Genomic DNA, 22,605 nt, shown 5'->3' with positions numbered 1-22,605 from the left:
ATTCAGCAGTCAATTTATTTTTAGATAATGATGTGTCATCTATTATTCAACAGATTGAAGCACTAACCAGAGAGTTAGTTCTCACTAATGACCAACTTCAGAAGGTATCTGTAAGCCTCTTGCATGAATTTCATAAGGGACTATCTTGGGACACGCACAGCAATGCAGCTGTTAAAATGTTTCCTACATATGTAACAGATGTGCCAAATGGACAAGGTATGCTTTTATGTTATGCTATTTCGGTTGTGTGTACTTTTTAATGTCATAAATTGTCACTTTATTGTGTATTAAATGCAAAATATTTTAAACGCCTTTTGATGAAATTTTCAAGTCTTTTTTTTTTGTTGTTGTTGTTGTTTGTTTGTTTGTTTTTTGTTTTGTTTTCCACAGCCATCGAAATAACTTTTTGTAGTATACAATGTTTCTTTATAATGTTTACTGCGATATTTAAATAATCCAAGATATTTTCCAGTGCTTAGAAAAAAACATCAATTACAAACATAAACAGTACAAGTTTATATATGTTTATAATCATGCATTTCTTTGGAATCTTTTAAAGCGCATAACAGATTTCTGAATGCTTTCATGCAAGTAAGAAAAAGATGCCGGAACTTTGAGGGCTGACAGTGGGTGTTATTAGTTTATTAGTTTTGAACTGCCAGTGGGCGTTATTAGTTGTCGTCTTTGATTTTTGAATGTCATTATTTCCACATTAACTTCCCTTGCCCCCCTAGTAGATGGTCGTATATATTTTCAGAAGAGAGTGTATAATGTTCCACAGCAGTTTTTTTCTCAGGGAAAGATGTATTCAGAGAAAACGGTATAAAGAGACTGTATATGTCAGGCATGTCAAACTCAGTACTTCAAGGGGCTAAATAGTTATCAGTAAAGAATAGTGCGGGCCGCAAGAGAAAAATTAAAAGAAACATTGACACGCGTATTGATGCAGTTAACAAGTACGTAAATACGTAAAATTTGGCGTAATATTGTTGTTCTTTAAAACCGCACCACCTCCACCGATGCCATTAATGTACTTGCTGGTCTCCTTCCCCTGCACATCCGGGTTGAGGAGGAGGCAGGTGACAGGTGACGGAGGACGGGGACGCCTGGTGTTTAACAGAGGTAAACAGGCATATGTCCCGCGCCCTCCCCTATCTACCGGAGGTTTATTGAGATCTTAAAAGATTTATTACATTGCCATACAGGGGCAGATGAGAGATACATTGGCTATTTATATTGTATTACAGATTTAGGTTTGCAAGGTATACGTTACATAACATACTGGTTACACATTAAAAAAAAAAAAAAATATTAACATAACACATACATGACATGACACATAAATACTATTAATAAAGAAGGTACATGCGCTTAGCAGAAGGAAGATACTGTATTTCCTTAGATGCAGAGGAGTACTTACATTCACTTAAGAACCTGAATTAGTGGGGTTGGCATAGGTCTTGCCCCAGGGCGGTTATCTGGCTGATTATTCTGCAGATGGTATTCACTGTGCCTTTGTTATTAACGATGAATCGTTTGAAGGCTATTTGGTTGTCTGCTGGCAAGTGGAGGTGATTATCCTCCGTGAGCGGGCATTCAAAGATGTAATGGTCTGGAGTTCCGAGCGACCCACAGACGCACAAGCCTGTATGAGAGATACCAAATCGCTCAAAATAGGTGGGAAAAGGCCCGTGCCCCGAGATGTAATTAGTGATGGGAGGTATGGAGTATTGGCGCTCCGTTTTCACTCTAGGCAGAAATAAATTGGTTCTGCGACCCGTATCACAGGTCTCCCATTCAGCTTGCCACTTCTGCAGACCTTTTTCCTTAAGAGTTCTCTTGAGATACGAGGGTGGCGCTGGAATAGTTACCATCTGTGCAGCTATGTTGCTTGCTGCCTCCTTTGCCAGTTGGTCAGCTGTCTCATTACCCTCGTTGTTAACGTGTGCCTTAGTCCATATTAAATTTACAGTTAGTTGAGGATGTGATTGTAGAATATTCTGGAGGTCCGCTACCAATGGGGAGGTGTGGTTATGGTTGACTAGGGCGAATAGCGTTGACATGCTATCTGTAAACAGCATTGCATCGGTGATCCCGCTGTCAATTGCATGCTGAATCGCAGTGGTAATGGCTATGACTTCAGCCTGGAATGTACTGTTTATTGGTTGAAGATGCCCCTTCCACTCGATTTCCTTGCATCCTCCGTGGTACAGGACGAAGGCACTACCTGTAACCTCGTCGAGCTTGGATCCATCTGTATAGTACTGCATTGGGTACCGTGGATCCTGTATTGTAATTTGCTCGCCACTTCTGCTGACGTGAATCCTTATATTTCTTCCCTTGTGCGCAGGGTGCGTCTCCAGGGTATTCTTTAGGCAGCACGCCAACACATTTTGCAACTTAAGAAGGCAGTTACTTTTGACGATGAAACATACTACCCGGATGAGTACGAAACAAACTTCTGCCCTCTTGACGTCCACCCAACAGAGAAAGGCAAAGGGATACTTATCTCAATTAATCCTACTGCAACTCATCACTCAAGGGAAATGACCATCTATACAGACGGGTCTAGATTGGACGAAAGAGTGGGATGCGCCTATGTCGCCACGAAACAAGACAACGCAATCGAGAAATGGAAGGGACAGTTAAGACAACATAACAGTGTCTTTCAAAGCGAAGCAGTGGCAATTGCACAAGCGATTCGCTACTTGCACTCGCACCAGCATAGCCATGTCACCATTAAAACGGACAGCTTATCATCGTTATATGCCATTTGGAATGCAGATCATCCCTCGGAGATTATACAGGGAATCCAGAGAGATCTTAGAAGCAACCCCCAGTACCGCACAAAATTAGAGTGGATAAAGGCTCATGTTGGCCACTATGGCAATGAGCTTGCCGACCAACTCGCCAAAGAGGCAACAACTGACCCGCCTGATGCACCAGTTATCATCCCATGGCCGCATTCGTATTTAAAGAAGACACTACGCCTAAGGGCCACTGGCATGTGGCAGTACGAATGGGACCAAAGCACCACAGGGAGAAGGACCCACTACTTCATCGGCTATGTGGACACTAGCCGAAATGTAGCGAACGCACAGTTGATAAGGTTCATTTCCGGGCATGGACCCTACCCGGAATATTTCTTCAAGCGTGGCATAAGTCACACAAGTCAATGTGCATGCGGCGACTCAGGCTCACCAGAGCACTATCTAACGTCATGCCCATTAACAGAAGGACTGCATATCAATCTCCCTGAAACAAATCGCCAGCCATTCTGTAAATATATGATAAAACAGCGGCACTTTATTAAAAAGCTGGTACAGTTGATGGACAGACTGTCCGACTTAGATACAGACTTGTGTCAGCCATAGAACAACCCAGCATGTAAAAACAACTTAAGCATTTTAAAAAGGGCATGTATTGCAATGTAGGAAAACTGTCATTCAAGTGAATTGTAAGAAACTATAATGTAGACTAGAAACTCCCAGTATAAAGACTGCCTGTATTCATACCTGGAAAGTCAGTTAACAATGTGCATGTGCTGTGTAAATAAATTTAGGCAAATTATACCGTAAGTCCATATATAATGCACCGATATATAATGTATGCATAACGAATGTATGAAAGTGCATATATCTGTAAGCAATGTAATGTAAGGGAGTGTAATATATGTAAATAAGTAAATATTTTTGTGTATCAGTAAGCTATGTATTAGTAAGTTATGCAATTTAAAGTAATGCAATATAAATGCATGGGTAACATATATGTTTTGTGTTATGAATAAGGAATATAGGATGTCTAACGCAAAACAATGTATATATTGGAATGTCTATTTCATGTACTGGAAAATTATGCAATAAGTACCCAAATAACATGTAATGTAAGTAATCTGTAAGACTATAATGTTTGTAAATATTTGTATCTAAAAATTAATCAGAATGTATCTGCACGTATCTGTATGCAACTGCAAGTATATGTAACCTAAAGTTAAGCAGTGTAGGTAGTAAAGTTGCGCGCCTCCAACCTGCACGCAACAAAGTGGTGACTGCTGAAACTGGAAATTAGACAGTCTTGAGAAGGGTTTAAGTCCCTTTTTATTCAACTTTAGAAATTACAAATGCGTGCTCTTGACGCTCACAAACTACGCCGACCCGGCGGTAAAATAAAAATAATAAACTAAAAAAAGATAATAACGAGTGACTAACTACGAGGCTCTCTAAACGTAACTAACCTCACCGCGTTCTAAAGTACCGCTGATAATTCAGCAAACTCTGAATATTACGTTGAAAGATTTAACAACTTGCCGAGGCAAGCACACAGGCCGAAACGTTCTTCAATTTCTAACTAACTACCTCCGCGCTCGTGAAATACGAAAAGCACACTTCGAACTCGTTTCCTTTCTATTTAACTCAGAATACTTCCCCTGATAATTTGAATGCTTGCGCGTTCTACTAAAATTTACATACTCTGGCATTGGCAGTTCCAAGGGAAAGTAAGGCTTGACAGGAAAGATAGTTTAAACTTAAAATAAATGTTAGTTAAAATAAATATAAACCCTACAAGGTAAAATTAAGTAATATGTGAAGCAGGCGTGCCTGACTATGTATGTATATAAAAATAATGTAACGCAAGGCACATGTAATATTGGCATATGTAACTGTACATGCAAACTGTATTTATATGCAATCTACAAGTAATGTAGGTATATTTATTGAAATGCACAGCTAAAAACTGTAAATGTACACAAAAGTAATTCAACGCAATGTAAGATTAATGTAATTAAGGTAATGCATATGCACTGTATGCCGGAAATGAGAGACAAAGTCAGTACGTAACTCTGTAAATCACGTTATCCATAGAATATGTTAACCAGCAAACAACAATGTAATACTAAATATTAACAGCCCTAGTATGGCCATGTAATTGCTCTTTTGAAAGACTCTAGATTCAACTCTAGATATTGGTGGACGTGGCGCTACACCAATTAATCGACGGTAAAGGGGTGGTGCCCACGTCCCCCGTCGCATGTCGCATGTTGTTCTTTAAAAACAAAAGGAGCATAAAATTTTGGCATAATATCGTAGCTCTTTCAAAAGAGAACGAACATAAGGAAATTTTGGTACTAGGTTATGGATACCGTATGTTTCTTTCTCGACGCTTGTTGTTCTTTAAAAACAAAAAGAGCATAAAATTTTGGCATAATACCGTAGTTCTTTTAAAAGAGAACGAACATAAGGAAATCTTGGTACTAGGTTATGGATACCGTATGTTTCTTTCTCGACGCTTGGCAAATTTTTCCTGCAACCAGCTTTCGGACGTCTACTATATAAAGAAACAGTTTCTAAAATAATAAAAATTGAATCTTTCAGCGAATAAATATAACTACGATTGTAGAGACATTAGGTAATTTGGAAATAGGAGAGAGGGAAAATGAGCCGTGGTCCGTGGTCGCCGGGAATCGAACCACGGACCTCTGACATACGTGCCCAGCGTGCAGACCACCACACCACGAAGGCATACCAAGAAGGCGAGAAGAAAACGTCATATACTCCTCCTTTTAAAGCTCGACTGGAATTTTAGGGGAACCAATTGCCAAATCGTGGGTGTGGAGAATCATCATCCAACACCCTTTATTAGTTCGGGCCCCACAGTAGAGACATTAGGTATTTTGGACGCAGGAGAGATGAAAAATGAGCAACGCCTTCGCCGGGAATCGAACTATGGACCTCTGGAATACGCGTTCATCGTGCAGACCACCACACCACGAAGGCATGCCAAGAAGGCGGGAGAGATACCTCATACAATATGTAAGTATAAAATTTGAGAAGACAGAACTAGCTATACGGCCTCCCCCCCCCCCCAAGAAATGTATATTTTGACATTGTTTCGACTTCTGAATTTGCAAAATGCGAATATTTTTGTTTAAATTAAGTACAGGTTATGAGTATGCGTGCTTAATTCAGATTGAAACGTTGTAATATTTGTTAGTCATTATGAAACTTAAGCCAGAATTTTTGTATTCCCTATTTTGTGAATGCGATTTTATTAAATAAGTATAGTAGTGTAAGGCTTAAAAGTCTTTATTGCATGTCTTACAGAGATTAATATTATGTTGTTTCTAACTAGAACAAGGAAAATTTCTTGCCCTCGATCTTGGTGGCACTAATTTCCGAGTATTACTAATCACGCTTAATGGAGAAGATTTCCAAATGGAGAACGAAGTATTTGGAATTCCAGAATCAATTATGCTTGGTACAGGCACTCAAGTAAGAACGTATTGCAATTTTAGCTGCATAATAAATTGCTCTTTTTACTTTTAGGAAATACTGCTATGTTTTTTCTGTATTATAAAACTTTCTTTAAAAAGTGAAAATATGTGGCAATCAACAGATACGTCACAAATATTGTTAATGTTGTTAGAACGTGTACAAATTTACATTGAAATATTTATATATTGAGCGTATTCAAATAAATTCTGAGCAAATTTACAAAAAAATCAAATAGTAGGAGGGCGTGCGTAATCAGGAATGTGCAATTAGAATTTTGACACCACCCCTCGTAGAGAAAATATAAAAATTTATATATGTACGAAAAATAAAGAATATGTAAAGATTAAATTAGCAGTATAAATTCCTTTCGCTGTTCTAAAAATAGCAAACTCACTGCACTGCATCATTTCGATGTTAATGTATGTCAGATCATTCTTACATAATTCTGATGATGTAAATTTAACTAAAATTTAAACAGCCAATAATAATTTTACAGAATTATTAGCTATGCAATCAAAATACATTGAAAACCAAAACTAACTCAGTCTAAATTAAGATTTAACCCTGAATGTAACGCACCTAGTTCGACTGCAGTTTGTCTGCTCCTTTTGTCTTACTGTAAATTTTTCTAAAATGTAAACTTTTTGGAATAGGCACATTTAATGTGCCAACTTGATTGTGGCCACAGCATATTTGCTGAAATAAAAAATGAAGATTTAATCTGCCTTAGCCTCCAGTTTCCTATTGATTCTGCATCAACACTTCTACGCCATCAAAATTCCTGCTGGCCATTACTTCTCAGTTTGTTTTTATTAAATATATATATATATATATCTGTAATAATAGCAAGGAAAAGTCGGAACAGCGTCGATACGTAATAGCTATATAGAATAGATCGTAGATCCATATTGAAGAGGAAGAATTCTGATTGCGTATTATGCAAATATGTTAACTTCGTAATATCTAAAAAACTTGGCAGCAGAGGCAGATTTAATTCCATTTTTATTTGCAACTGACATTTGTGGCCATAATTCGCTTGGCACTCTAGTGATGCGTATTCAAGAACATTTACATTTTTTATATTATTGCGATAGGAAGCGAGGGCAGCGAAATTGCGCATAGACAGAAGCTAAAGTGTGTAGTTATCCTATATGTCAGCATACGAAGAGAAAGATTTTGGTTTGAGTTAAAAGTTTCAGTTCCCAATTATTACGTCAAAAGCCCTTCCTCAATGCCGGTGCTAGGCTGTTTGGAGGTAGGCGTTGCCCTTCCTCTCTTCCTGCCGACTATCTGTCCATCGATTTGGTATTGCCAAAAAAAAAGTATTCCAGCTTTTATTTTGCTTTCCCCTTCACTCCTGTGCACATCCCATCATAAAGTTAGTGTCCATTTAGTCATACTATATTCGAATGCAAACTGCTTTTCCGTGGGGCACTCTGTACGTTCCTAATGTCAGATCATAGTATACATTTAGGTAATTAAATATGTTTATGTAGTGTTAAACAACCATTTTATGCTTTTCTTCTTTTTTCTAATTTTGTATCGAAATAATGTAATTTCAGTTTTGTTTTCATGAAGTTTTCATAAATGTATTTTTAATAGCTAGAATAAGGATGAATTTTACTAATATGTTTTATTCGTTGTTGAAAGAATTCTTCATGTCTCAATACATGGAGTCATAACTTAATCCAATAATCGATATATAGTGTTCTAGCTAAATTACGGTTATTTCAATGCTAGAACCTACTAGAACTGTAAAGCGACTATAACAACAACATAAAAAGGGTTAACATACCCATTTATTTTAACTCAAACATTTTCACAGATGGTCCTACGTAGGTGTACAAAGCCAGCTCTTTAACTTAAACGTAAAAGTAAACTAATTCTAAGTTGAATAATCAGGCAAAGCTACACAGAGATATTTAACGCTTAATTGACTCTTTGCTAATATCACCTACGTAGATTAACCTGCAATTAATATGCACGGCTGTTAAACAGCAGGCTTTAACTAATATCGAAACAACGTGACCAGAAGGCAGAACACGCTCTTGTCTGAAAGTAGCTCAGACCTCAGCTTAATAGTAATTTCTACCCTACATTGCATAAAGCGTGAAACTGAAGACTTATTCCGGCAGGAAAATGAGAATGTAAAGGAACGGCTGTTTCCAAAACCAAAATTAACTGGTAGAAAAATAAAATACAATGCTACTCATGTTACGTATCAACTTTCTAGATTTCTGTGAGTTCAGTTCCTTTAGGTTTTGGAATGAATTTTTATTTAATCATCCCTCCTTTTTAATTACGAACTATTTTTTAAAAATTCATAGCACTGATCTTTAGTCCTATGCATGAAAAACATTTATCGCACCTGCCTGAATCATATATTTTTAAACCCATTATTTTAATTCAGAAAACAATTATCATCATATTTTTCTGTATACATTAAAATTCTTAGCCCAAAAATATTATTTCAAGTATTCTGTTATCTTATGTTATGTCTGCTACATTAAAAATAAATATTCCCTCCAGCTCTTTGACCATATTGCAGAGTGTCTGGCTAATTTCATGGAAAGACAAGGTGTGAAAAATCACCGCCTACCCCTTGGGTTTACATTTAGCTTTCCTTGTAAACAAGAAAGTTTAGCGAGTGCGAGGCTCACTATTTGGACTAAAGGATTCAAATGTTCTGGAGTAGAAGGAGAAGATGTGGGAGAGTTATTACAAGCAGCTGTAAGGAGAAGAGGGGTAAGATACTTTTAAACTAAACTAATGTTACTGAATTTAATTGCGATTCGTGCTTCTAATTCATATCACTGCAGCGTTTGCAGAAAACGATCCGAAGTTTTCATCCTGAAGTTAGAGATGTTTTACTCTAGTGCAGTGGTATATCAGACTGTGTTTCGCATAACCTTTTGGTTCCAAGCAATTTTTTTCTAGGAGTTCGTTCTAGAAGTTCTACAAATAAAAATCGAAATTCCAAAGAATTTTCTAATACTGCGTGGAGTGCGAAAACAGCCATTTAAATAATTAATTAAATAATGCATTTTATTTCCATTAATTTGTTATCTAAAATAATATGAAGTAAATCTCTTCTTATGAGTAAAACTGTAATAAAGTAACGATTTTCTTTCCATTTTCTGCATAAAATTAATGTAATATTAATGTTTTCAGTGCTTTTTTAGCATTTATTTTCTTGTGGATGGTAGGAATTCTATTCCAGAAAGTTACCCAGTAAGGAATTCCATAGAAAAATTGTAGTTTTAGAAACTTGAAAAAAAGAAAAAAAAAATAGTTTTAGGGGGTTTTGTGGGCCGGTAAAATTTGAAGACCATTACTACGATGAAATATATAGTGAATATGTTTGATATATTTTATTGTTCAGTCTGTGGCTAGAAGATCTTTAATTTTTATCCATGCAGTGTCTTTAAATGAGAATAGGAAAAGCTAAAAGGTGAACCATAAGCTTAAAATATAAGGTTACGGACTTAGTATCAATTAGATATGATTCGTTAAATCAATCAAAAAATGCTGAATAATTTACAAAGTAAAGATAAAGAAAAGTAAAGTTCAAGAATGCACTGATTTTTATGAGTTAAGAAAAAAATGAAAAATCATTATTAAAAAAATTAGTATTTACAAAAGGACTGAAATCAGCGGCTAACGAAGAAATAAATACAAAAATAACCTTTTCTGTGAATAGGCTGTAACATTACCTCCTTTATCCTCCTTCCCAAAGAAGAATTTCAAAGAGTCTAACAAAATTAATGATAATTAAGTGATCACTTAAATGCTATTATCAGTTGCGAAACATCTCTGTGTGTTCTGCATGCATGTGAAGAGTGACGACATCCTGCATTGAAGAATTCCTTCTTTGTTATTTTGACAAATTTTTCATACGGTGGTATAAAGCGTACGTTAATTCATCATGTAAAAAAATTTTTGAAAATTAATAATATTTCTAAGAAATCTGAGTCGTATTTTTGCCAAATTTTACTCAATAATTTTTAATAGTTGCCTTTTTTTTAATTCCTGATTTATGGATAAAATTTTTTGCATGTTTATGCATAAAGATTTTAAATTGACATAAACTTGATAATGTGTTACCTAATTTTACATATTTATCAGATATAAATTTAACAGAGTACTTCATTACATCGCAATGAATATACTATACTAGCCATTGATGCATTCGGTCTGCTAGATTTAACGACTGAACACGCTTTATGCGATTTTGTGTATTTTCAAATCGCATATCCATTTTAAATGCAGCATGCCCTTTTTACATTTAAAGCATTTAATTCAGAAAAAATAACTTTTCGCTCCAAAATGATATAAAATTTTTACTTAAAACATATTTCTCGGAAAAATTTTTTTAATCGAAAAATAGAGAAGTTTAAATTCATTTCAGAATCCACAGTGCTTAATTTTGACAATAATAAATAAATGAAATCAGCTTCTATTTCTGGGTGTATGGAATCAGAACTATATTATTATACTAGTTTTTATAGCATTCATCAGCTTTATGGTAAGCGTTACAGTAGTTTTCATAGCATATAAGGTATTTCTGTGGCATGCCATCGTGGTGTCATGGTCTGCACGCTGGGCGCGTATGCCAGAGGTCCACGGTTCGATTCCTGGACGAAGGCGTTGCTAATTTTTCATCTTGCCTGCTTCAAAAAATACCTAATGTCTCTACAAGCATACGTAAGCTTTTATTCAGCACTCAAAGTTGTTATGATTAAAATAAGTACTGTTTTTATTAAGCGTAGGAACCTCTCTGGTTTTTTTATACTGAATGAGTATGAAGTACGTGAAATATTAAGTTCTTCTCAGTTAAGGGCTATGATCACCTTATAATCTTGAGTTAGTAATTTAGTAATACTTTGAACAGGAGCCTAAAACAAAAGCTAAGAAACGTTTCGGTTTATTATTTTCGTAGCTTTCGCTGTTAAAGTGTACTTTATCATCTAACAAGCTTTCTAAACTTATTTGCTATTCTACGAAAACTATAATGCGAGTACTGATATCGGGGGGGGGGGATAGGTAATTCTTGATATTGTGGAGTTCCACCCTTTTATCTAACAGCTAAATGTGGAGGATTCTAATGAACAGCTAAGCGAATAATCGCTGTAGTTCAGGAACAAAGACGTAAACTCGAGAAGGTTTAATTACCCTTTGTTACTCAAAACAAGAATTTAACAGATGGCCCCTTTCTTAGAGCGTACAGCAAAGCCTCCACTTGGGCTTGAACTCGAAATAATAATAAATAAAACTTAACTAGTGCTTAACTAAAGAGATGTAGCCGAAGCTATCAAAATTCTAAGTACTAGTTGGCCCCTAAATATCGAATGAACTAGCGAAGCTATCAAATGCCTGTAATATGGCCGAGCGTGTAAACAAGAAAACATGTTTCTCGGAAAAACATAGTAGAGCTTAGAAAGTCGTAGCCAAAAGGCAAACGCGCGCTAATCAGGAACCCTGAGGCTCTTCCGCGAAGCCAGCGGAACTTCGACGTACATACTATTACTCATTTGCATTAAACGTGATTCTAAAAACATATTTTGGTAGGAAATTGTAAGCTGAAATTGGATGGACAGGAAAACAGCTTTAACTTAAAATAACTTATTAGAAACTTAGGATAAATCCTACAATATTTCAACACAGAAACTGCGTTATATGATATTAAAGACCTGAAATTCAATGTTTGCAATAACACGGACTAATTCTAATGCTGATTCTAATTCTAAATTCTATATTAGAAATCTACCAGTGGAGATTTTAAATTGTAAAATTTACTACACGAAGTTACAGTTTTTATCGTATAATTAATTAGGTTTCCAGTCTATTACAGTCTTCTTCAATTTATTTCGAATCTCAACTAATTTGCTTCTCTTTAATATCCAGCTAAATTAGTTAAGTTTCCAGTCGATTACTGTCTCCTTCAATTTATTTTCAGATATCAACTAATCTGCTTTCCTTTAACATCCAACTAAATATTTAGAAATATCTGCAGTTTTCCCATTGCCCTGTTCGTTGCCAGTGTTAATATCACTTTCAGAACTTCATTGTTTATTACTGCTCAGAAATCTCGGTGAACATCTTCAGTAACCTTTAGGATCCTACTTTCCTCGGAAAATTTTCAATAAAATTTAAACTTTTTTGTCGAATGTTATATGAAACTCTTTGTCTTACTTAAAACTTTGTCTTCAACTATCAGAAATTCTGCATCTTTTCATTTCAGAAATGCGTTTCAACGAAACTCTTATGGTGGTACTAGGCTCACCAGCAGCTGAACGGTAAAATCGCTAAACTGTTCTAGCTTGACCAACGCTTCAAATCCCAACTAACTAGCTGCATGGGAATTTTCCTGGCTTTTTTTACATGCTACGTAGATCCGAGATCTTTTCCCGCCGAAAGTGTTCGACGAACGCATAATCAAACAAACTTACATTAAAGTGATAATTTTCTAATATTTCTCAATGATTTCTGTGATCATTTTCTCTCCTTCGTGTTTCTGTTTTATTAATACCATCCTTCACTTTTTCCGAATTTCTTTCTTTAAGAATCAGTTGGGCAACACAGCAATATCTTGCATAGTCCGGCTTCGATCAGTCCAAATCCATTGCAGTCTGATTTGAAAATTCTAAAACAAGCAAAATTTTAATTGAGCAAAAAAAAATTTTTGAAAATAAGTACACAAAGTTATTTAAATACATAAAGGACTGTTTTTCCCCCCTTTACAGAGTAAACTCTCTTTTAGTGCGATTTATTTTAACGCGGTTTAAAAGTTTTGCAATATTATTGCATATTTTAATTTTGGGTTATTAAAGTTATTTTAGCTTTTTCTTAAGCCGTAATAACTGCAACAGGAGAAAATGCGCGTACTTTGCTGCAATTTTTGATTAGATAATTTGATTATAGAAATTTATTATTTGATTATTGAAATGCATACGAGGGGTATTTGCCTCTAAGGCGAAGAACGCATTTGTGGAGGATTTTTCTACGAGAAACTGGCTCGTTTTCACATTATACATGGGAAAATCCACGAAAACCAACCATCAAGCCAGCCCATACGCGTGGGTTTGAACTTGGATTAAACAGCCAGTGTTTAGGGGCCTTAACCGCTCGTCCATTGGTAGGTAAATGGAATTTTGGGAAAGATACTCAATATCAGAAACGTTATCGAAAAAATAAGGGAAAAAAAGCATAAGTTAACGGCAAGCATTTTAAGTGCAGTACGGAAACATATCATGCCACATTGTGCAAATGATTTCATTGGTTTCTAAACTCATTTTGCTGAAATTGTTAATAGCATAATTACGAGTAGAATGGTATAACAACTTGGATTCAATGATTACACCAACGTAAATGAATGCATCTAATCGAACAGCGTGTTGTGGAACGTGATCTGAATGTTAAGTGTAACTTCATAATACGCCGAATGACAAGCAGCGCAATTTATTGCTACAAGGATATACTTCAAGAGGAAAAGCCACAGAAGAAAAATGTTCAGATATGAATACTACAATTTTTAGAGAATAACAAATGAAGAAGAACATGCATGTTTAAAAATAATTCATAATAAAGACATCTGAGTTTATTAATCGCATTTTATTTATTGAAAAATAAGTATGACATAAATATTTTTAAACAAATTATTATTTTTACATGTACTTTATTCCTCTAGAAGTCCGGTTTCAAACAGTCTGAGACAACTGATTACCCGGATTGTGTGAAATACTGATGTACATTAATTTTAGTTTCACTGGAAATGAAATATTTTTAAACCTAAAATTTGCTGTCGAGTCATGTATTATACATCGTTTCAGCTATTAAAAGCAAGTTATAAGTAATTTACTCCTTTCTCACCGAGTGCCTTCGTGCTGTAATTGCTAGCACGTCCGACTACCGATGGGAAAATCCGGAGTTCGAATCACGGTGAGGCCACTGTTTACTCTTGTTTCGTATCTGGCTTCAAAAGTACTCTACAGTGATTCCCGACTAAAATTTGGTGGATAATGATTCGTCACTACCTGGATTTGGCTTAAGTGGATGAAAATATACATAATTTCTCCTTCCGCCTTGTGTGCCTTCGTAGTGTAAATGTTAGCATGTCTACTAGCAGTTGGAAAATTCGGAGTTGGAAGCCCTGTGAGAGCGTAAGTGAATTTTCCTATTTCGTGCTTCGAAAAGCTATAGACTCTACAAAACTATCATCATTCTATTTATCTTGATTCTTCCAGCATTCATTCTGATAAGTTTTCTAATCTGTTCGTGCAAATATGCGAGTTATTATACAATTTTATGCGCATGTGCTGTGCATTTTTTGTTTTATAAACTTTATTTCTGGTAGAACAACGTAATTTTATCTAGATACTTTCAAGGTGTTAAGTGATGATGAGTATTTCATTGAAAAATTAAGGATTCATGCTTATGTTTTAAGCATAGATCTTATCAACTCTTTGATATATCTGTTTCGTTTCTTTGTTATGTTGTTTCATTCAGGCGAGTGATTTATTCGTGGCTGATGATGCGCTCTTTTCTTCCTTATTAAGCAATGTCTGGAAATCGTTACTTCAGATCGTCACTGGCTATCTTCCAACTTATCTTTAGAGTTACAATAAACTTTTGAATTTCCTGCAAAGAATCGCCGTTTTTTTTTTTTTTTTTTTTTTTTTTAATAAACCGCCAATCATAAGTCGTCTCATCCCCCCCCCGGCTTAGATTCTGTCTGCAACATTTGCTACTGGAATAAAATGGCAGTTACTCTAAAATTGCTTGGATAGATTACCATTTTCATTTCATAACTCTTATTTTTGGAAAGTTTGAAAAAACATATTAATGTGTCACTGTCACGTGCGTTAAACTTGAGGTTTCACCACATTCTGTTTGCAACGCTTTCAGCAAGCTAACTAATTTATAGATAGCAAGCTATCTAATTGTGGAATAAATATGTGATACTGCATGCATGTGCAGGTTTCATGTTAATTGAGCTTCCAGTATCAAATTCAACGGGAAACAGGGTCCACCAGCGGCCGAGCGGTAAAGTCGCTGAACACTGGTAGTTCGGTCCGAGGTTCGAATCCCGCGAACGGGCTGGTTGCATGGGTGCTTTCGTGGTTTTCCCCTATGTGTAACGTGTATACGAGCCAGTTTCCCTTAGAAAGTCCTCCACGAAGGCATCCCTTCCCTTAGGCAGATAGCCTTAGTGTGCTTTGCCATAATTAAAATACACCATCAACGGGAATTTCAACTTTACCTTTGCCTTTTATATTGAGTATCTATTATAAACGTAGTTTTAACGATGATAGCGTCTCTTCTGAGATAAGAACCAGATAATCCATTTGTTCTGTTACAACCTAGTGAGCTGAAGATTAAGAGTGCTATAATGTTGATATTGATAATCTAATAGTTAAAAGATGCAACACATTAACACAGGGAATTACAGTTTTAAGGTTCTGTATTCATGTGTTCTGTATTCTGTGAATTAGATTCTAGTCAAAAAGCTGGTACGTGATAACTTAAACGATCATTTCTCGTCATTTTTCATTGATTTAATAAAAAATATAAGAAAATAACTTTATATATATATATTAGTTTTTATATTTTTGCTCAAATCATTTGTTAGTACTTTTACTAATGTTTTAAATATACCTTAATTTGATTAGCATATTGCTTACTATTAGTATTGATTCTTACTTGTAAATATTCAAATGTTGTATTTTTTTCTCTTGTAACACATTTCATTGATGCTTATTTTGCTTTATGTTAATGTTTTCACAGAACCACAGTATTTAAGCGGCTTTTTAGCATACGAACTAGGATTTTTCTTTAAACCTTTTTCTAAATTTTGCAGCACAATGCGCAAAGTTTTTCACCACATAGGTCTTTTATCGTTTGTGCTTCTTACTTTACTTTAATTTATATATATATATATACAGTTTAAAATAAAGTAATTAAAAGTAAATTAAAAAGCCTATGACTTGCGTATGATATATCGAAAGTTTTCTTATAAATTATTTATAAAGTATACTGCTTTTTCTACTTTTTTTTTTAATTTCATATTTCCATCTTCAAAGCAACTGACGGCGCCCATCACTTACATTTTTGACATAAACGGACACTGTTTCGCTAGTTTCCTCAAAACTCTTATTCCCGTCATGCTTAAGGTCATGATTATTTAACCTTCATTATTCAGACAGTGTTTATTTATATACAATTAGCTTTATTTCACAACAGTGCCCCCCTTTTCTTTTATTTTAACTGCTTTCTGTAAGCAAAGCCGGGCTTGATCTACTGTTATAGAGCAGAATTTACGAATCTTCTTAATCGTCGCACATTATTGGAGTACAAAATTTTGATCTGATTGAGAATCTGTTTTTTAATTAATATTATACTTTAACTAAATGAATAAGAAATTTATGCAAAAATTTGGTTCTTTTACAGCAGAACAAAGCCTTAATAGTCCAATTATTATTTCTGAACTCTTTGTGTGTCCTTATCTAATTATCATTTCAGCAATAAAAGAGAACGGTCACATGTTAAAAAAACAAGCAAGCTTATTAAACAAAAGAAATTAAAATTTATTTTAAACGTAACTTTTAAGCGTTATCAGACTACTGTTATAAAAATTTCAAATAATTCACAAACGATAACTTAAATCAGTATCTGGAGGAATATACCTAATTGGTTTTCTTTATCTTCTAAAATGAATTCAAAATTAAACTGATCTATCTAGCGAGTGTCATTCTCGTTGGGCTAGTGACTGATCTTCCAGAGCAGTTGACCCTTAAGACTATACCAAAAAACTGGCCAGAGCGTAAGACAGCTGGCGTACCAAGGTTCGCAGTGCATCAGTTGAATTCATGTCTCTGACATCATACAAAAACAATGAGTCTGTAAAATCGTTGTTTTGAAAAAACCGAGTTTGAAAGTTCGAGCTTGGACGGTAAAGACAGGATTGGTTAAAAAAGGTCGAATTTTTCCTTCCTTTTAACACCGTAAAACATCAGTCGAACAGCAGACTATAAAGTACATTTAAATAAGAACAGCAAAAAGGTATAAATTCATGGTTTGATTATGAGGTCCAACAATATCAAACGTACGCTCTCTTCTTAACTCCTTTTATTTAACCCCTAATAATTATTTCAGAGTAAAATAATATTTAAATGAATAATTTTAGCTAAAGATAATTCTGGCTGAACTATTGCGATCGATTTCTGATAATTGTTAAATATTATTTGTTCGAGAATCAGAGCGGCTGTTCAGTATGAGATATTTTTCTTGTTAAAAAGTAGTCTATATAATGTTTATTACATAAATATCACATATCAGCTTCATTAATGATGAGATTTCTAATTATTTTTAAATGTTACTACAATTAATAATTGTTATTACAGTCCCAATCTTTAATTGTTGCAGCTGTTCTTAGTAAAACTCATGATGAGGAAATTCAGAATGATTCCAGTTATTTACTTCGTTTATATTCTGATTATCAATATAAAGCTCGGATGTTTAGACACTGAAAACTAACAAGCAAAGACTAAAATTGTGAAAAATAGGTCTTTATAAATAAGAATAATTAATTAAAATTATTCATAAAAGTCTAAACAACGGGTTTAAGGAATATATGAACAGTATTATATCAAAAAAGAAATCAGTAACGTGTATAAATCGTAATGTTCGCTCGTTGTCAAAATTTTGTGTAAATGATGTAGAAGTAATTAAAATCTTAATATACAAGACTATACGTTATTCACGTTCCATAATATTACTAGGAGGTTTTTTTTTTTTTTTTTTTTTTATTTTATTTTATTTTCAGCCATTTTATGCCTGTTGAATAAAATCTATCTGAACTGGGAGGAACAAGTTTCCGCGTCAGTTGACGTAATAGGGTCAGCCAGCTTATTATGTATTTATTATTTTGAAGCAGCATTTTATGTATGGAAAAAAGTCACTAGAAATTTTCGAGCATCATAACGCTTTCGAATTCCTGATTGAATGATTGAAAGTGGTAACTTTATCATATCTTTTGTATTTCCCTTATACCTGTTTTGCCAGGAACACAATTTAAATGATTATAAGCATTTTCAGTGATTTACAGCCGCTGTAACAAGAAAATATTTCCTTTTTTTCCGAGTATCTTTATTGGCTCAGGTACTTCGTTAAAATATGCAGCAATAAATCCTAATATATTCTAATTTTTCAGCTGTCAAGACGTAATATTTTAACTCTTTTTAAGCCAATGGCTTCCGTATCCGAAAATCAGTTGATTATTTCTGCAACTTCTTCGAAGTATGAACAATCGTAATCAGCTGCAGACAATGACTCCGATCTTGTTACAATGAGTTTGGATGATAAAAAAATATTTGGGGCTCTCTCTTCCCATGAAGGCGTGAATTCTGGTGGAAGCTTTTTTTCACGTTTGAGGGAGGGCTGAAGGTCAGTTTCAGTGAAACGAAGAAAAAAATCTTTGTTATATAGCAACGACGATAATATCAGCAGTGAATCTATCGTTTTCCTTCCGATTTCTGGTATATAGCAACCATCAAGAGAGTTTCAAGGAAATGTTTCGTTCATCCATTTTTGGGATAACTATAGAAAGCTTTCAGTTTTTGATCTTCTGCGGGTAGACATCGGCGCTAAGAAATGCTTCATTTGCTTCCTTTGAATAGTTCTTTATTTTGAGAGTTTATCCATAGATCTTCTCAAGTGTTGCACTACAAAATAACCCTTTCCGCCGAACTTCCATATTTTGTGAAACTTACCTCTTAAAACATTTCCAACTATTAAGAAAACCAGCTTTTGAGAATCACTGATGCGATTTCCTTCGCGAAAGCAAATACCTTTTTACTCACATTGGCTTTCACTGTAAGCATCGTAAACAGAACTAAAAACTCAAATCTCTATTGCAAAATTAATTTTATTAAAACCGCATATGTAAAAGTTAAACACGTTTCTTACAATTTCTACGGGTTGTTAGATAGTCACATTTGGATTCCCATTTGCGAAGATTAACACACTGCGACTACTAAGCAACCAGTTCATATTACTTCTTAGGATCAGAATCATCTATTGACAGAAAACTCGAAAATTAACGCACGGATTGCTAAATAGTTGCGCTTCTACACAATAATACAAATGCATAGCTACCAAAGAATACAAAATGTTTTGTTTAAAATAATTGAATTGAAAAGACCGACTGGATTGTTACGATAGAGGGCAAGGAGGTTACCTGCTGAAAGGAGGAGATGCCATCGAGAAGGACTTTCAAATGGAAACTGGCTTGTATTTATGTTATAGATGATTCTTAAATAAGCCGTAAATTATGAAAATACATCAGAAAGTCAGAATAGGAATTTATGACAGGAAAATATCAAATATCTGCAAAAATTATTGAGCATCCGGATTCTAGCTATAAGATGTTGAAAATAAAAGCCTGTCATCTATTTCTTCCCGATTTATAAGTCTAAGGATAGAGAATTATTCAGAAAGGAGCTTAGACTTGAAGTAAGTTAACTAAGAATTTTAAAGCTGAGCAAAATTCTGCGTTTTTTGAGCAGCAAGTGATCTACCTATAGTCATTAGGATTTTTGATGCTGGAAACGTGAAAAAAAAATGCTGGAGACTCTCAAACTCCGGACCGCCTGGCTACGCGTCGAGTGGGCTTTCAATTACACCACGAAGGCATGCAAAAAGAAGGGAGAAAATACGTATGTGCCTGCCTTTACAAAACTCACCTGTCGATATGGAAAAGCGAGCATCTGTCCTATATGCTGATCTATCACCTTATTTATCAGGAAAAATATCTGAGCACTCGTAGCTTCTTTGATTCTATAACAGATAACAAACTTAATAATAACTTCAAAATACCTACGGCTCTTTTCAAAATATGCATTATTCTCTTTGACCAAAAATGGTTCTAGGATAAAAGAGAATATTCCTTTTTATATAGGTGTAACTAAAAGAAGAAAGAAAAAAAAAAAAAAAAAAGATAGTATGTTTCTGAATTTTAAGTACCTTCAAATGCGAGTTTAAAATTTGCATGGAACCAAGTTTAATATAAAATGAATATCTTGCATTGTTTTGTTTTTAAGCGACGAATGTGTAATATAAATTACAAGTATTACTATTTAAATTTTTTCTTCTTTAGGATATTGACGTGGATGTTGTAGCTATTATAAATGACACAACAGGAACCCTTATGTCTTGCGCACATAAGAACCGAGAATGCAGAATAGGACTTATCATAGGTAAAGAACAAAACTTTTATTTTTTTAAAATAAAATGTATTAGCGATTAACCTTTCCGGTATTGTCTTTGAAGATATCGGAAGATATCTCTTTGGGAGACGTACCTTTTCGCAGTCGTTTCTATTGTGCGCAGCCAGTGGCGTAGCCATGGAGGTAAGAAGTAAGATGGAGTAGCCCTAAACAAGTTTCTCCCGTACCCTGCTTTGAAGCACCGGCGATCCCTACGTGGTGACCAAAACATTGGGTCCTTTACCATTAAGTTCAATGGGATTTGACGCCTTCGGATGTAAATATTTTGTAATTACGTCGTAAATATACATATAAATGTATATATTTTCTTTTTCTACAACACTTCAGAGACCTAAGTATATGAAAACAACATATTTTTAAACATTTCATTCTGAACGGAATTAAATGCTATACTTTTCACAGGACAGTTTTCTCAGAATGGTTTAATTTGAATGAAATATTTTCACAAGTTTTCGTTAATTACATTAAAAAAAAATTAAGGTAATTCGATTTTATTCGGTTAAGGTACAAAAATTAAGACCAAAGTTTATTGTATTATTAATATTAAAATTATGCATTATTTCTTTTTTATTTACAGAACTTCTTCCTAAAATACTTTCTTAAATATGACATGATTTTTTGGCTTCTGAGGCATCTTTTAAATCGAAAAATGTAAGTCAATTTATAATTAATGCTCTATTCGGTTCATTTTAAATTAGAGAATTATTAGGAATTAGCGAAATACTTTAAATAGTACTTGACTTTCTCTGAACATTTCTGAAAGGGAATAAAATAAGTTTTTTTTTTTTAAGTATTATTTAAAACTTACTGAGTTATTATAAAATGTAAGGGGAATAATTCTTTTAATTATACTTATCAGATTTTTTTTTTTACTCTTCATTTCAACAATACATATTCCAAAACTCTTTATTACGTTCTTAAGTGCGCATCTCATAGCATTTGCTTTACAATACCTTTTAACAGATTGCTTTCAAATACGAACAATTCTTGCTTAAATAGTTTTATAACGTATTTGTCAACAGGATTTCAATTTATGTTTACAATTAAATATTAAGGTTATTATATATTTAGATAACATTTATAATCATTATAAATTAGATACATTTAATAATTAGATTTCTTCACAGTACTTTCACAGTTGTTTATAAGTGAATAAATTCTTCATTTCAAATACATTTATAAATAATTTAATAAATAGTTATGTATTTTTTCAAAGGCAGATACATGCTTTTTGCAAGCACATGCATAAATACCCATACATATTTCCTATTTTTCATTTCTGGCATGTGCAAATCTTTAATTTCTGTGCATTCACTATATTTTTCGTGTAAAGTAATTTACACTAATTTAGCATACACCCGAAAGTTTTACATAAAAAATATATATGAATATATAATTTGAATGAAAATTAAATGCATTATTTTTAATACCCACTCAAAGGTCAGTTTTTCTTCAAAATTCCTCCACGATGGCATCTCTCTCTTTAGGCAGATAGCCCTTGCATGCGTTACTCTATTTAATAAAAACTTAATCTGACCTATGTGCCTAATTACAAATATTTTAACATACATAATTTTCTATTTACATTTAGCCATCAAGTTTCAAACTTTTCAAATCTTCTAGAAAATAAATTTTGGCAGAGCACTCAGTATCTCTTTTAGCAATTTTACACAGTTTAATAATTCTTTGATAATATAATAAATAATAACTATCCAATTCACATAATTGACCGTATTGTCATCAGATCGCAATCTTGATTTCCTTACTCTGCATAATAGCTTCATTTTTTTAAAACAGTTAAAACAACTAATTGATCTAAATCACTTACCTGAAATTTTCATGCTGTGAGGTAATCCAGAAGGTAACAATATACAAAGTATGTTGATATACCAATTTATAACACTTTTTCATGTCTTCAAACTTTCAAAAATAGAGGACCATTACTCAAGTATATATATGTATTGAATAAGAAAGATTTTTCATTCATAATTTTTTATTACATTTAGTAATCAGCAAAACATGTTGCTAAATAAAATTTTAAAAAAGAGAGA

The 22,605-nt window shown here is 34.0% G+C and overlaps 1 protein-coding gene across 1 annotated transcript in view; it reads left to right on the top strand.

Moving 5' to 3' along the window:
• The window catches only part of LOC118202776 (hexokinase-2-like), a 91,165-nt gene that overhangs the window by 36,310 nt on the left and 32,250 nt on the right, over nucleotides 1-22,605 (top strand). Inside the window, exons 2-5 of the mRNA XM_085808274.1 lie at nucleotides 54-216; nucleotides 6,130-6,269; nucleotides 8,802-9,017; nucleotides 20,425-20,524. Of these exons, the coding sequence (XP_085664400.1) occupies nucleotides 54-216; nucleotides 6,130-6,269; nucleotides 8,802-9,017; nucleotides 20,425-20,524 (619 nt within the window). The remainder of the gene's footprint in view (nucleotides 1-53; nucleotides 217-6,129; nucleotides 6,270-8,801; nucleotides 9,018-20,424; nucleotides 20,525-22,605) is intronic.

This window comes from Stegodyphus dumicola, chromosome X1 (genome assembly GCF_044657685.1).
Source record: "Stegodyphus dumicola isolate Sdum_Otavi_A_Nest chromosome X1, ASM4465768v1".
Classification (NCBI taxonomy): Eukaryota; Metazoa; Arthropoda; class Arachnida; order Araneae; family Eresidae; genus Stegodyphus; species Stegodyphus dumicola.
The sequence above is the reverse complement of the archived record's forward strand: the minus strand, read 5'-3'. Positions and strand labels throughout refer to the sequence as shown.